At 42.1% G+C, this 15,110-nt stretch overlaps 1 protein-coding gene and 2 long non-coding RNA genes across 4 annotated transcripts; all 3 read left to right on the forward strand.

Annotated features, from left to right (window-relative positions):
* The first annotated feature begins 1,556 nt into the window (after positions 1 to 1,556).
* LOC306915800 lies at positions 1,557 to 2,766 on the forward strand. The gene is made up of 3 exons (XR_013788882.1): positions 1,557 to 1,693; positions 2,072 to 2,185; positions 2,579 to 2,766. It is a non-coding gene; the product is annotated as an uncharacterized lncRNA (long non-coding RNA).
* A 189-nt stretch (positions 2,767 to 2,955) lies between these two features.
* Positions 2,956 to 4,722, forward strand: LOC306915799. The gene is made up of 4 exons (XR_013788881.1): positions 2,956 to 3,061; positions 3,506 to 3,676; positions 4,054 to 4,167; positions 4,571 to 4,722. It is a non-coding gene; the product is annotated as an uncharacterized lncRNA (long non-coding RNA).
* A 3,078-nt stretch (positions 4,723 to 7,800) lies between these two features.
* Positions 7,801 to 13,569, forward strand: LOC306915792 (uncharacterized protein). Of its 2 annotated transcripts, none has more exons than XR_013788879.1 (3): positions 7,801 to 7,914; positions 9,723 to 9,879; positions 13,023 to 13,084. XR_013788879.1 is itself a non-coding variant. In XM_079493420.1 (3 exons), exons 1-3 carry the CDS (start codon positions 7,854 to 7,856, stop codon positions 13,342 to 13,344), a joined length of 1,029 nt encoding a protein of 342 aa, XP_079349546.1. In that variant the 5' UTR covers positions 7,807 to 7,853; the 3' UTR covers positions 13,345 to 13,569. The 2 variants fall into 2 exon arrangements, 1 of the variants encoding a protein (XP_079349546.1); XM_079493420.1 differs by having other exon boundaries at positions 7,807 to 7,914; positions 12,534 to 13,569.
* Positions 13,570 to 15,110: the final 1,541 nt, after the last annotated feature.

A 15,110-nucleotide genomic window follows, 5' to 3' on the forward strand; every position in this document is an offset into this window, starting at 1 on the left:
GCAGAAACGAAGTCTTGGTAAACTGTTCTGCTGCTAACCAGCTTTGTCTATCAGCTACTCTAGAAGGTAATATTTAACTTTTTTTTCTGTTATTTTTATTAAGTGGTGCAACCACTTCCTTAAGTGACTCTGTGCGTGTGGGTGGGTGTGTGGGTGTGTGTGTGGCTGGGTTGGTGCGTCTGAGCTCGAAAACAGCATGGTTGTTTTTCAACACAAACACAAACATACGCACATATTAACTGTATATATATGGTGATTTTGGGTGTGCCAGTACAGTACAGTACAGTACAGTGGAGGGTACAGTAGGGGGACCCCCACACGGTAACTCATTTCTCAACCGTTTCAGACGCGGGGTGGCTCCCGGCCGGCACCCTGGGTGCGTTCCTGTGGGACCCCCCCCCCCCCAGGGACCCCCACACGGAGTTGCACCACTTACTTCACACGGGTGTGATTTTTTATAATGACATGCATGACTTTTACATTATTACATTATTAAATAGTGGCTTCGTTTTGTGTATCAGAAATGACAGGGACGGACAGCCCAGTTAACCATACATTCAAGCAATGTGTAACAGCTGACACCTGCGAGACTGGCATCACACATGTTTCAGCTCACCTATACCATGGGGTTGGAGTTTTATCCGTTTTCTGTTGTGATAAAGATGGCTGTAATTCTGAGACATTGACTGGTATGTAAATTTGTTAACACGATAAAAAAACGAATGGTTCAAGCCCATTAATTAAGATTCGAGTGCCAACCCTAACGAGCGAACATTCGAACCTTGAATGTTTGGGGACAGCCTTAGTGTGTGGGTGGCTGGGTGCGTCTGAGCACGAAAACAGCATGGTTGTTTTTCACCACCTGTGCGCAACCTAACACACACACAAACACACGCACATATTAACTGTATATATGGTGATTTTGGGTGTGCCAGTACAGTACAGTAGGCTACAGTGGAGGGTACAGTAGAGGGACGGTAACTGTCATTTCTCAACTGTTTCAGACGCGGGGTGGCTCGCCGGAATCCGGCCGGCACCCTGCCCTGGTGGAGACCTGTGCCCTTTATCGTGTGTGTGTGTGTGTGTGTGTGTGTGTGTGTGTGTGTGTGTGTGTGTGTGTGTGTGTGTGTGTGTGTGTGTGTGTGTGTGTGTGTGTGTGTGTGTGTGTGTGTGTGTGTGTGTGTGTGTGTGTGTGTGTGTGTGTGTGTGTGTGTGTGTGTGTGTGTGTGTGTGTGTGTGTGTGTGTCCTTCGCTGCATCCTCATTTTTGTTGCACCTTCGCTGCATCCTCATTTTTGTTGGATTAGCTTCAGCAGCTATACCAGACAGAGGCAAATTATACATTTTAAAATGTTGTATTACTTCCTTGTTATCTGTGCCTGCCTACACCAAAGTGCCAGCTCCCGGCGCTTTGGTGTGTGCGTGCGCACACAGCATTCCAACACTGTGTGATTTTTTTATAATGACATGCATGACTTTTACATTATTACATTATTAAATAGTGGCTTCGTTTTGTGTATCACAAATGACAGGGACGGACAGCCCAGTTAATAACCATACATTCAAGCAATGTGTAACAGCTGACACCTGCGAGACTGGCATCACACATGTTTCAGCTCACCTATACCATGGGGTTGGAGTTGCATCCGTTTTCTGTTGTGATAAAGATGGCTGTAATTCTGAGACATTGACTGGTATGTAAATTTGTTCACACAAAAAAATGTATGTGTGAAAAAGAGGTTAGAACTAGGTCTGATTTCCATATTTATTCATTTCAGCTTTATTGTACAAAGTTTACCGCCTTTACAAAGTTGAGACTGAATTAAAATCATGCTGCAACACATGTATGTTTAAATCCAGATTTATTAAATGTACGTACGCATACACAAATGTATTATCAACGCAAATAATCTTTTTAACTTTTTAAAATCTATTACATACATTTAAATAATCTTTTAAATAATTTTAAACTGTCAGCAGCCAAGATTAATCAACAGAGTTGATTTGCACAGTGCATATTTAATCTCAGTCTAAGCTAAATATATATAATAATGATCTGCTCGCTTTTTCAGTTCCTACTCCACAGAATAATGGGCTGAAATGCTACTCCTGTGACAGCCAGAGCGACACTGAATGCAACAACATAGTACAATGTGTGGGAATTGAGGACCGGTGTATGTCCTCCGGTAAGGCTTATTAGTACACAGATTATTATTTCAGACAACCTGAATAAACAGGGAAAGTGTAACAGGGACAGACTCAAGTTGTGTTGATCTCTCACTTCAAGATCCATGCTGTGTTATAACTAATAACTCAGAAATTATTCTCCCAGAAATATAAACATTTTGGTCAGTTTTATGATGTACTGACATAAACAGTTGGTACTTACAAAATAACAGTACTCTGAATTATGCATTAAATACATGACTGTTGAAAGCAACATCAAGATCTGAGTAGTTTGCAGGGAATGTTGAAGGGATGGGAAATGAACTGAAACTCATGCATCAACAGATGGACTTAAACTTGAAAAGTTTGATAAAGATTGTGCTAATGTGTTTTTCTTTTTTGTTTAACTGTAGTGCCACGCAGCCCTGTAGGCCAATTTGGCTGTGCATCTGCAAACCTGTGTGCTATTACTAGCCAACTCGACAAACTTCTTGGGACCCTAGCCCCCAGCAGTAGTGTATTTTATTCGCTCTGGGAACTCCCAGCTCTTGGCTACGAACTAAGCTGTTGTGAACGGGATAAGTGCAACTCTAAGACGACAACAACTACAACTACGACAACAACTACAACTACAACTACAAGTGCAATTTCTTACATTTATTTGACAATATTAATGACATTTTGTGCTGTGAAAAACTATGAAAATTAATTCAAATATTACAAGGTAATAAACTTAGCAGTTCAAGTTGTTAGCATTGTACATATTATGAATCTAATGTTCCTCAATGCAGCTGATGCACTGCAATGTTACAACTGCACTGACGCCGAGTGCAGAAACGAAGTCTTGGTAAACTGTTCTGCTGCTAACCAGCTTTGTCTATCAGCTACTCTAGAAGGTAATATTTAACTTTTATTTTTTTTTCTGTTATTTTTATTAAGTGGTGCAAACACTTCCTTAAGTGACTGTGTGTGTGGGTGGCTGGGTGGGTGCGTCTGAGCACGAAAACAGCATGGTTGTTTTTCAACACAAACACAAACGTACGCACATATTAACTGTATATATATATATATATATGGTGATTTCGGGTGTGCCAGTACAGTACAGTACAGTGGAGGGTACAGTAGAGGGACCCCCACACGGTAACTCTCATTTCTCAACCGTTTCAGACGGGGTGGCTCGCCGGAATCCGGCCAGCACCCTGGGTCGTTCCTGTGGGAACCCCCCCCCCCAGGGACCCCCACACGGAGTTGCACCACTTCACACGGGTGTGATTTTTTATAATGACATGCATGACTTACATTATTACATTATTAAATATTGGCTTCGTTTTGTGTATCAGAAATGACAGGGACGGACAGCCCAGTTAATAACCATACATTCAAGCAATGTGTAACAGCTGACACCTGCGAGACTGGCATCACACATGTTTCAGCTAACCTGGGATGGGGGGCTGGATTTGCATCCGTTTTCTGTTGTGATAAAGATGGCTGTAATTCTGAGACATTGACTGGTATGTAAATTTGTTCACACTATCATTGCAATCAAAAAAAATTATGTGTGAAAAAGAGGTTAGAACTAGGTCTGATTTCCATATTTATTCATTTCAGCTTTATTGTACAGTTTACCGCCTTTACAAAGTTGAGACTGAATTAAAATCATGCTGCAACACATGTATGTTTAAATCCAGATGTATTAAATGTACGTACGCATACATATTATCAACGCAAATAATCTTTTTAACTTTTTTAAATCTATTAAATAAATTTAAATCTTTTAAATAATTTTAAACTGTCAGCAGCCTGGATTAATCAACAGTTGATTTGCACAGTGCATATTTAATCTCAGTCTAAAATAAATATATAGAATAATGATCTGCTCGCTTTTCAGTTCCTACTCCACAGAATAATGGGCTGAAATGCTACTCCTGTGACAGCCAGAGCGACACTGAATGCTACAACATAGTACAATGTGTGGGAATTGAGGACCGGTGTATGTCCTCCGGTAAGGCTTATTAGTACACAGATTATTATTTCAGACAACCTGAATAAACAGGGAAAGTGTAACAGGGACAGACTCAAGTTGTGTTGAGCTCTCACTTCAAGATCCATGCTGTGTTATAACTAATAACTCAGAAATTATTCTCCCAGAAATATAAACATTTTGGTCAGTTTTATGATGTACTGACATAAACAGTTGGTACTTACAAAATAACAGTACTCTGACTTATGCATTAAATACATGACTGTTGAAAGCAACATCAAGATCTGAGTAGTTTGCAGGGAATGTTGAAGGAATGGGAAATAAACTGAAACTCATGCATCAACAAATGGACTTAAACTTAAAGTTTGATAAAGATTGTGCTAATGTGAACGTGAAAACGTTTTTCTTTTTTGTTTAACTGTAGTGCCACACAGCCCTATAGGCCTTTTTGGCTGTGCATCTGCAAACCTGTGTGCTATCCAACTCGACAAACTTCTTGGGACCCTAGCCCGCAGCAGTAGTGTATTTTATTCGCTCTGGGAACTCCCAGCTCTTGGCTACGAACCAAGCTGTTGTGAACGGGATAAGTGCAACTCTAAGACGACAACAACTACAACTACGACAACAACTACAACTACGACAACTGCTGCGCAAACTGCTGCGCAAACTGCTGCGCAGAATTCAACAGCACCTTCTGCCAGCATAACACATTCTGCCAGCCTACTCTACCTGCTGCTGAGTCTTGTTTTGCTTACACTCACATACACATAGACATGCACGGAGGGCGACGCTGTTGTACACAAACCATACTGAAAGAAAATACAGATACCAGTAGATATACTGTATATTAAAAGTTTTAATACCTGGCCCAAGGAATTTGTTTGTTTCGGTTATTATCATCTTAGCCTGTTCTATCTGTTATTAGTGGTGGACAAAGTATAGGCTACTCAACCCCAGCAGCAAAACTACAAGTGACAGTTGCTCAGTCAAATTTGTACTTGAGTTAAAGTGCTGGATTACTATAGTATTGGAGTAATAGTAGCCTATTCAATGTACTAATTAAAATCTTTATAGAGCATGTTATTTAACCTCTTAAACCCCAGGGGGTCCAGGAGGGAAAATCAAAAATATCGGAGTTGGAACCAAAGACCTTGACCAGCCCCATTTACCCACTGAGAGCTGTTCATGAGGTGGAAAGCCTCTGCTCCCACCGACGGGGGATTGGGGCTCAAGAGGTTTTAAGCAAGTAAACTAAATATAATTTATACAATTGGAATGATGGCATTAGGTCTCTGAGCTACTGTACTGTGGTCTGGTCTGAACACTATACTTGTACTGAATGCATTAATCATTACGCTAGCCTAAGTGTGAACAGGGCTCACATTTATTTTCATTCCATTAGGGGGAGACTACTTGTAGGTTAAAGGTAAAAGCATGGACCCTAACAGATCTACAAGCTCATAGCGCGCCACCGAGTGGCGCGCTATGAACTTGTAGGTCTGCTATTTTTGAAAAATCGTTAAAATGTGCCTCAAATCTTTCCGAAAATTGTCATGATTTAGAAAACTTTTTTTTTTTAATTTCGACGTCAGGCCTGAATGGGTTAAAAAGTGCTTAACAAGAGTTTTCGACTCAACACACAAGAGCGGTAAATGTATATATGGGATCTCCTACAGGAGAGGCCAACTTCAGCTCAAATGTATGTAGCTTGAAACTAAAGTAGCTTCCCAGACTGAGTCAGCCATGACTGGATGAGATTTGAACACTGAAGCTAGTGCTGGTGTCTAAGGGTGTTCAATTTTGATGAATTGAACAAGGTGGACCCTCTTGTAAACAAGTGTAATGCTTAATTGGGTCGTCCACTCAGTTAACAGTCTTCGTATTGAGTTTGTGCTTGAAATGTACTGTAATTCTGCAAACTGTTAATACATATTTCAATCAATCAATCAAAGGGGAGTTGGGAAAAAAGAGCAGTCAGAGGCAAATAGTTCAGAGAATAGTGTACATTTGCATTTTTTTTTTTTAATAGTTCAAATAGCCAATCGGCTCACAATGTGTTGATGTAGATCAGCTAGTTGAACTATTTCATTTTGAAATTGATTGATTGATTGAAATATTTATTAACAGTTTGCAGAATTACAGTACATTTCAAGCACAAACTCAATACAAAGACTGTTAATCGTTTACCCGCCAGGAACATAGGAATTTTAAAACGTAGAATCTTGTAGCCTGCCACAAACGGAAAAGCCGTTTTAACAGCGATGTATTCATTAATGCATGTTTTAATACGATCGTATCGAAATCTACCGTCAGTTAGCTTTGTTATGCTTCTGACACAATGGGCGCGGCCATTTTGAAAATGCGCGCGCATCCACTAACATTGTCGGCTCTGTTTTCAGACGGCTTTATCTCACAGAAGCAAGGGGGCAGGCAGACTTTCCAACGTTGAAGCTCTGGGTCCTAGTGGTAGGAGGAGGGACTACAGGCGGACCCGTGGATTCATGACCGGGAAACCCCGTGCAGCTGGGCTTTAACGTTGAGCGCTCAGTTGCCCTACGTCACTCAGGACCTCAAAGTTGAGGTCCTGGGAGGGACTTCCGGCAGTCTTCCGGGTGCTTCAAAACGCCACTGAGCAACTTCCACTGACATGAATAGCTGGGGGGGCGGAGCTTCGCGCCAGTTCAGTCTCTATTATATATATACTCTATGCACAGAAGCGACATTGCAGAGGACGCTTTGTCCCAGACAAGCGTTTTCAACGGCCTGTAGCAGGCGCTGTGATACTCGCGGTCCACTTTTTCCACCACCGACCGAGAGAACGAGCACCAGCTTCGTCAACACACACGGAATGGTTTCATAGTAAAATGCGATTACGGATATTTGGCTCTTCAAAGTAAGTGTCACGCGTGATTAAACCATGGCAATACGCAATCGAGGGATTAATTAATGGCGGCAGGCTAAGAGTTTAACTGTGAGTGGACGACCCAATTAAGCATTACACTTGTTTACAAGAGGGTCCACCATGTTCAATTCATCAAAATGTTTTTCAAGATAGTAGGCTACAGTATGGCAAAGAAGTTTAGGGATAAAGGGTAAGGCGCCCAAGATAGGGCCATTAATGTTTTATAAGGCCTTGCTCGACACCTCTTCAATTCAGTGTATGCGTTTACTGCGCGCGTACAGCGCGTTTGGATAGGACCAATATATGTCAATGATACCAGCTACGCCAGACGCACGGAATACCGCGGGCCATCCTACGCGTGCTCTAAAAATAGGATCGGTTCTATTTTTTTTACGTGCGTATGCCCCATACGCGCGTATATTGCCTCCATATAGAGTATTTTTACTTTGGGGTCCTCTTGTAATCAATTAAAAATGCTAAATGTGAATATCTAAAATATTGTGGACCCCAATGGAAACAAGCCACAGGCTTTTAAATACTCTTCGTAGACCTTGCATTGAAACCTGCTTTTATGTGTTTTTTTTCTGCAAGCTAATAATAAAATCAATATATTTCTTCAGGAACCGTTTGGACACCTCTTGGGTCCTAGTACCATTCTAAAGTTTATGTCACGTTGTTTATGGTTGTTGCTCGCTACTCTGCAGCTATGGGGAAATTACCGAAATTGCCGAAATTGGAAATCGATGAGTATCGTTTAATTTATGAGGTCGAGAAAAGGCCTCATTTATATGATTTCAGACATCCTATGTACAGGAAGATTACTTCAGAGTCGTTTGCTGCCATTGCGGTTTTGCTCGGCCACACAGGTATGTTGACAAAGTTTAAACACATTTCTACAAACAATATAAATGCACTAGCATTATTAGTTACTTACTTGGTGTATCCAATGAACATAGGCCTACGATTATTTATTTTTCTGTCATTTGATCTCATAGCCTACATGAACAACAGTGACCAACAACTTGTCCATTCAACTGTACACAAAAGTGAAATTATATTATCACCACAAACTTGTTTGTGACAAGCACACTTTTATTAACTTTCTGTTAACTACTTAACTTGAGTGCACTCATTTCATTAAACATAAACAAAATATGTTGCATTTCTAACCATTTACAACATTATTTACAACTATTTACAAATCGTCATTGATTAGAATGACAGTCAGGCCGGGTGAAAAAAAAATCACACCCATGTGAAGTGCACAGATTCTCATCTCCTAATGCAGCAGTGGTTCCAAAGTGGGGTCCAGCTACCCCCAGGGGTCCTTAGAGGGAGTTCCAGGTAAATGATAGTTTGGAACCAAATGGACCCTTCCCCAAATTTTCCACAATGGCCTGTAGCGCAACCATGAGGCTGATTTTTGCAAAACACATTTCTTTATATTACTCATACAGATTTTATCCATACATCACGCAAATAGTTACACACTATCTCTACAGTCATGTGATCAATACGGACCTGTCTGCTTCACAATATCACAAACGCTATAATCCTTGTGGAGACATGTGCACCGAGGGGCACTTTATCTAGTTTGCTTTTTAATTTGAACCTTGTTCACCCCAATGTAGTCATATGTCAATAATTAGTTCCAAATTCCTTCCTTCCAATTAATTCCAAAGGTTGCCTAGTATTCCTGGCACGCCATTCTCTCCTGCCATGGCACACTGCCCTCTGCAGGGTTAAAGTAGAGACAGAAATCGTCCCTAACTTCTAAGGCCTCTCTTGAATTTCTATTCCCTACATACACTAATGTTGGTGGCTTGTTGGAGGGCCAATCCTCTCTCCTCCACCTCCCTCATGAAGGCCCGGATCTCACGGGGGTGGGTGAGATAGTTGTGGAGGAGGCATGCAGCAAGGATGACCTGATCTACGTTGTTAGGCTTCATGTGTATTTTGGTGTGGAATACTCTCCACCTCACCGCAAGTATGCCAAAGGCACACTCCACCACCATACGTGCCCGAGACAACCTGTAGTTATATATTCTCTTCTGGCGGTCTATATTTTACCTATATATTAGGTGCGGTTTCAGGGGAAAGGCCGCATCACCCACAATCACGTATGGCATAGGCCTATCTACAAACCCTGGCAAAGGGGCATCAGCAGGAACATGCTTGCTGCCTGCATCCCCATCCCAAGTGGAGAATTCTTGTAGATGCCGCCATCACTTCCTTTTCCATAATCTCCTACTTGAACATAGCGGAAACGGTAGTCACTCAGCATCGACAAGGGCCAGCAAAACGATGGAGAATGTTTTTTTATAATTAAAAAACATGCTTCCAGAATTATAGGGTGCATGAATGTGGACATGCTTCCCATCTAATGCACCAATACAGTGTGGGAAGTTCCAGCGCTGTTCAAATCTTTCTGCCATCTGCAGCCATGTGTCCTCTGTAGGTGTAGGCATCTGTGTTGGCATCATCCTCTTGACAAAGGCTTGACATGTTTGGTGGACACAGTTTGCCACAGTTAGCCTGCCCAGACGGTAGTTGAATGCCAGACTTGCGAAGTCGTGTCCAGTTGCCAAGAATCTGTAAAGAATGAGATAGAAATAAGCACAGTCAAGTGTTAATTTGAAACGGCATGTTTTTGACCCCCCCTTTCTAATTACAGAAAAGCAATGTAGAGACAGGTGGAAGTCAATACGGGACGCCTTTGTCAGGTACAAGAACCTGCCCACGCCCAGTGGATCAGGTGCTGCAGAGAAAGGAAACCCACCAAAATGGTACAAAGAACTAAGTTTCCTGACTTCAAATACGAAGAGCAAAAAGTAAGTACATCACAAAAGGGCTATATGTGGCTATATTTTTGAGTGGTGCTAACCACTCGGGAGAGAGAGAGACGGAGAGAGGGAGGGAGGGGGAGAGAGAGAGGGAGGGAGAGAGACTATAAAGCAGTGGTTTTGAACGTTTACTTCACGTTTGTACAGTCTTTATACTGTAAAAAGTATATTTTTTTATATTTATATATAATGTAAATACTATAATATAATATAAATACTATAATATACAAATATTTGTTTGGATCAAGTTAACGTACCAAGCTAAATGATGGAGAGTTGGTAACCAAATGGACCCTTATTAGAGCTTTAACTCTTGAGAGAATAAAATGAAACCAAATGGACCAAGATTTAAATTATTGTTAAACATCTGCATTATTTAATTTACAAGAAATCTACACAATTTCAGTAATGAACAATGGTATACGGCAGTATACACATTATAGAATGGCCTGCACTATACAGTACAAAATACACACAGTCACAATCCATTACAGTATTCCACCCTGTACACACTCACAGGCAAGTGAGTACTCACAGGCAACAGTGTACAGACCTGTGACCAGCCTGCACCATGCAGAACAAAATGCACAGTCACATCAATCAGGCATCATGTTCATATAGAACTCGCTTCTTGTCCATGATGCTCTCCAGTGACAAGGAGATCAACCAGTGAGGTTGGTAGGACTGGACTGCAGGAGGACCACACTCGATTCAAAACCCTGTTCGTTTTCAACCATCCCTGCCCTTCATCATAGGGTTTTGTTTTTTCCAGAATTCATCAGCTCGCTTGTATAAGTTATAAATGGTGGTTCTTTTCAGAGCAGAGTAGCGTGGAGGAAGGCGAGTCAGGTCAACTTTAGATTTAGAAGTGAGTTTGTCATATGTCTGATTTGTCAGTTTTTGAGTGGTGCAAACCACTCCAACAACCAGCTTTGTCTGTGTCTATGTATGTGTGTACCTGTACGTGTGTGTACCTGTACGTGGGACCCAAAAAATGAGCATGGTTACTATGGTCACTGACATTACATCAGACCACAGCTGATCAGGCTATATAAGACCTCGCACCACTCAGTTCACACGGGTGTGATTTTTCATTTGTTAGTGAGTTTGTCATGTCACCCTTTTCCGATGTAACTTGGCGCACGACTCTGTCCATACAGCAGACAGATGAATTGGTTCCAACTATACTAATTAAGGATCTGTTCCACATAGTGTAGTACAGTGGCTCTAAAATGTTTTAATTTCAAGGACCCCCATAATCCTTATGGTTATGGGTCTATTTGGTTCCATTTTGTACACTCAAAGTTGCACACCCGTAAGGGGCCCTGGATATCATCAACAGCTCAGTGGCCTTGTAGTTAGAGTGTCCGCCCTGAGACTGGAAGGCCGGGGGTTCGATCCTCAGCCGGGTAATACCGTACAAGTACTACGATACTCACGTCAGGTAGCGAGAAGTTCAAAGAGGCCGGGACGCACGGGCACCATAGAGTATATAAAAGGATAGAGACTGAACTGGCGCGAAGCTCCGCCCCCCCAGCTATTCATGTCAGTGGAAGTTGCTCAGTGGCGTTTTGAAGCACCCGGAAGACTGCCGGAAGTCCCTCCTCCGGACCTCAAATTTGAGTGACGTTGGAGTGATGGTCCTACGTCACGACACAATGTTAAAGCCCAGCTGCACGGGGTTTCCCGGTCATGAATCCACAGGTCCGCCTGTCGTCCCTCCTCCTACCACTAGGGCCCAGAGCTTCAATGTTGAATAGCCTCACTGGCCCCTTGACGGGCACTCGGGCAGCCTACACGTCACATTACTTTGTTTATATTAAGACTCGACCTGCGCGGAGCGCGAGAGGCATATTCCACTATTGTTTACTGCCTACTGGCAGTCAGGAAGGAATGAAACATAACCCCAAAATCCTATTCTGCTACTTACCCCTATGTGCCAGGATACTTCATGCCAAATGTCACACTTCCATGTGTATTTATGTAATTTTAGTGAATTAATATTTGCCATTACACAATTTTGCCAGAGACATATACCAAAAAAGGGGTTTTTGAGAGCCCCTGAAACCAAACGGCCTGAGTTGGGGGTGGTCCCTTCATTTTGAGATGGCCCAAGGTATATGCTGAAGCACTGAGAAAACTGTTGCGCCTTTCTTCGTCCTTTTTCTTTCCAAACTTGACTACGGTAGCGGTGGTCTCAAAAACATAAGGGAAACTTTGACAGGAAAAGACTGGCTCACCGTATAGAAAATAGAAGTAAAACTCCTTAAACTGAGACTTAGGAAAATATTTTTTCTTTATTTGAGCACTTTGAGCACGAGCACTTTATGAGCATGTTAAAATAAAGAAAAAATATTTTCCTAAGTCTCAGTTTAAGGAGTTTTACTTCTATTTTCTATACGGTGAGCGAGTCTTTTCCTGTCAAAGTTTCCCCAAGGTATATGCTAACAGGAAATAATAGTGAAAAAAAGGTATCAAAAAATAGTTTGAGGGCTGGGCCTAGCTCCTGGACTATAAGTCCTCGAAATGCTGTAGCCATGTGGTTTTTAATGCTTTTGTCAGATGTGCACAGCCCACTTGTTTTGATATCCTTTTTGTGTGCATTGTAACATTGTGAATTATTTGTTTCTTTTATATCACAGATCCATAAATAGTCTGCGCAGCCACCCATCAGTTCAGCAAAGTCCAGAAGAGACGTTGCTGAGAGAGGCAGAGGAAGTTTTATTGACCTTGGAATCAAGTCCCTTTTCCCCTGACCATACATCTACAACTCCAGCAGAGGAAGTTGATATGGAATCACCCGATTCCCTATCAGCGTCCTCTGCTGGGATACGAGTTTCCCCACATGGAAGCAGGTCAGAACATACATCCAACACCCCAACTCCTATCCCAGTGGAAGAAGATGACAGCCTGAGCCTAGAGATGATTTCACGGAACAAATCAAAGAAGTCGAAGTCAGTCCGCTCAACAAGGCCAGAACAAGGCCAGAACAGGCCAACAGCAGCCCCTCAACAAGACTCCTCAACAAGGCCCCTCAACAACCCCTCAACAAGGCCAGAACAGAGCAGGCCAGTGGATCCCACCTCCACCACTCGCATCCCAGCGGCGGAAGATGCTGGCCCAGAGTACAGCCTCTTTGTAACCGCTAATCAAACCAAAAAGAAGAGGTTACGGTCAACTGGGTCAGTGTTCTCACAATCTGGTATTGACCACCTATACTTGTCTGGTGTGTCTATACTTGACACACCAGGCTCAAACCCAAAATCAGCTGACCCAAAACCACATATCCCAAAAGAAGAAGACGAGATGTATTACTACTCCATGAGTATAGTCCCTGCTCTAACTGGCCTGAGCAAAAAAGCAAGAAGGGAGGCTCGTGCGGGAATTGACAGATTGCTTGCAGAGTTGCAAGATGGGCCAGTGCCAGGTATGTCTGTCACAATTGGTCCATAATCATTCATCACAAATCACAATAATGTTTAATTAATAATGATCATAATTGCGTTGCGTGACTGCATTAAAATTGCCCCGGTTCGTTTTTTGACGCACGCACGTGTGACGCGACGCGCCCGGTGGAGCCCCGGCGTAATGCATTACTGTTGTTCAAAAGTAAAAGTTTTTTACTCCTACTTTAAAATGTACATAGTCAGAATTCTTATTTATTGGTATGCCCAGCAAACCTTCCAGGTAAAATGTGATAATGCGGTCTCCATCCCATTTCACGTGGGCAATGGGGTCCGTCAAGGTGGGATTCTATCCCCGTTTCTATTTAATGTTTATATGGATGACCTATCAAGGCAGTTAAATGCTTGTAAAACAGGTTGTATTGTTGGGGAAAGTGTTATTAATCATCTCATGTACGCAGATGATCTGGTTATACTTAGCCCATATACTGCAGGGTTACAACAGTTATTGAAAGAGCATGATATTACTTATAATGCCAAAAAAAGTTGTATTATGATTGTTCGATCTAGAGAGGACAGGAAATCCACCTTTCCAGCATTCTGTCTCTCAGATGCCACTCTAGCTGTGTCCAAGGAATTAAAATACCTTGGACATATCCTCTCTGAGGATCTCAGGGATGACAGTGACATCCAGCGACAGTGTCGCAAAATACATGCTCAGGCCAATATGCTTTTAAGAAAATGTTCTATGTGCTCAGTAGACGTAAAATGTGCCCTGTTTAGATCGTATGTCACCCCTCTGTACACAGACCATCTATGGTCCTCGTACAGAATAAAAAACATGCAACGGCTCAGAGTGGCATAACGATGCCATGAGGTTACTGCTACATGTTCCTAGGTGGCACAGTGCCAGTCAGTTGTTTACTTCTGTTGGTGTGCCCACATGTGATGCTTTGTTAAGAAAACTGATGTACAATTTTATGCAACGTCTGGAGGTGTCTTGTAACAGCATCATAGTGGCACTAACGAACCCTATGAAGAGCTGTTACCGGGTCACGACCAGGCTGCGTAAGCACTGGCTCAGCAGCCTGCTGCTGATTAGGCAGGTCAGTACTTTTATATGCACTACTGTACTTGTATTGTATTAATTGCTCGCTTTTATCCTTTTCCCATGTTTGTCTTTTTGTTTTTTGTACATTGATCTTATGTGATATGGACTACTGTCTGAAATAAAGATTATATATATATAGTCATGTGTTCAAGATGGATCTGTCCGATATTTCATATTCCATCCTAATTGGCTAACATTGGCTTTCAAAGTTTGCAGGATTGGCCCGTTTTGAACAAAAAGCAGCGTGCCATTTACGTGAAGTCTTTCACAGACTTTCCTACTAGGCCCACCCTTTTCACATTGGCCTGTTATAGCGCCACCTACAGGTGGACTTTTGCAAAACCCATTTTTGGAACAAAATGTCTCAAATAATTGCCATCCAAGGCGCAAGTAGAAATGGCACCCTTTTCACATTGGCCTATTATAGCGCCACCAGGAGGCCACAACCTGACCTGCCCTGGTGGAGACCTGCATGTACACCGAGGTGCACTTTATCTATTTTTCTAAATTATTTCTTTATTTTTCAAAGAATTAAAAGTTGTTAAATTGTCACTTTAATGTAATCCAGATCGACCCAAATATAAAAATATAGACTGACATTCACAGCTTTTCCCAAGCAGTAGTGGACTTTGCCTCATATTAGTCTACTTGCCATTGTGAACCTGGACATGTTGAGTACACCAACGTTTTATGTTAGAAATGTT

This window comes from Electrona antarctica (assembly GCF_951216825.1).
Source record: "Electrona antarctica genome assembly, chromosome: 22".
In the NCBI taxonomy this organism is placed as follows: Eukaryota; Metazoa; Chordata; class Actinopteri; order Myctophiformes; family Myctophidae; genus Electrona; species Electrona antarctica.

What these genes read in the sequence shown, in the direction of transcription:
- LOC306915792 (XM_079493420.1), top strand. Translation starts at nt 7,854, where the DNA reads ATGTACAGGAAGATTACTTCAGAGTCGTTTGCTGCCATTGCGGTTTTG. An exon ending in GGTTTTGCTCGGCCACACAG is followed by an intron (nt 7,915 to 9,722) that starts GTATGTTGACAA and finishes TTCTAATTACAG; the next exon opens with AAAAGCAATGTAGAGACAGG. An exon ending in TCAAATACGAAGAGCAAAAA is followed by an intron (nt 9,880 to 12,533) that starts GTAAGTACATCA and finishes TTTATATCACAG; the next exon opens with ATCCATAAATAGTCTGCGCA.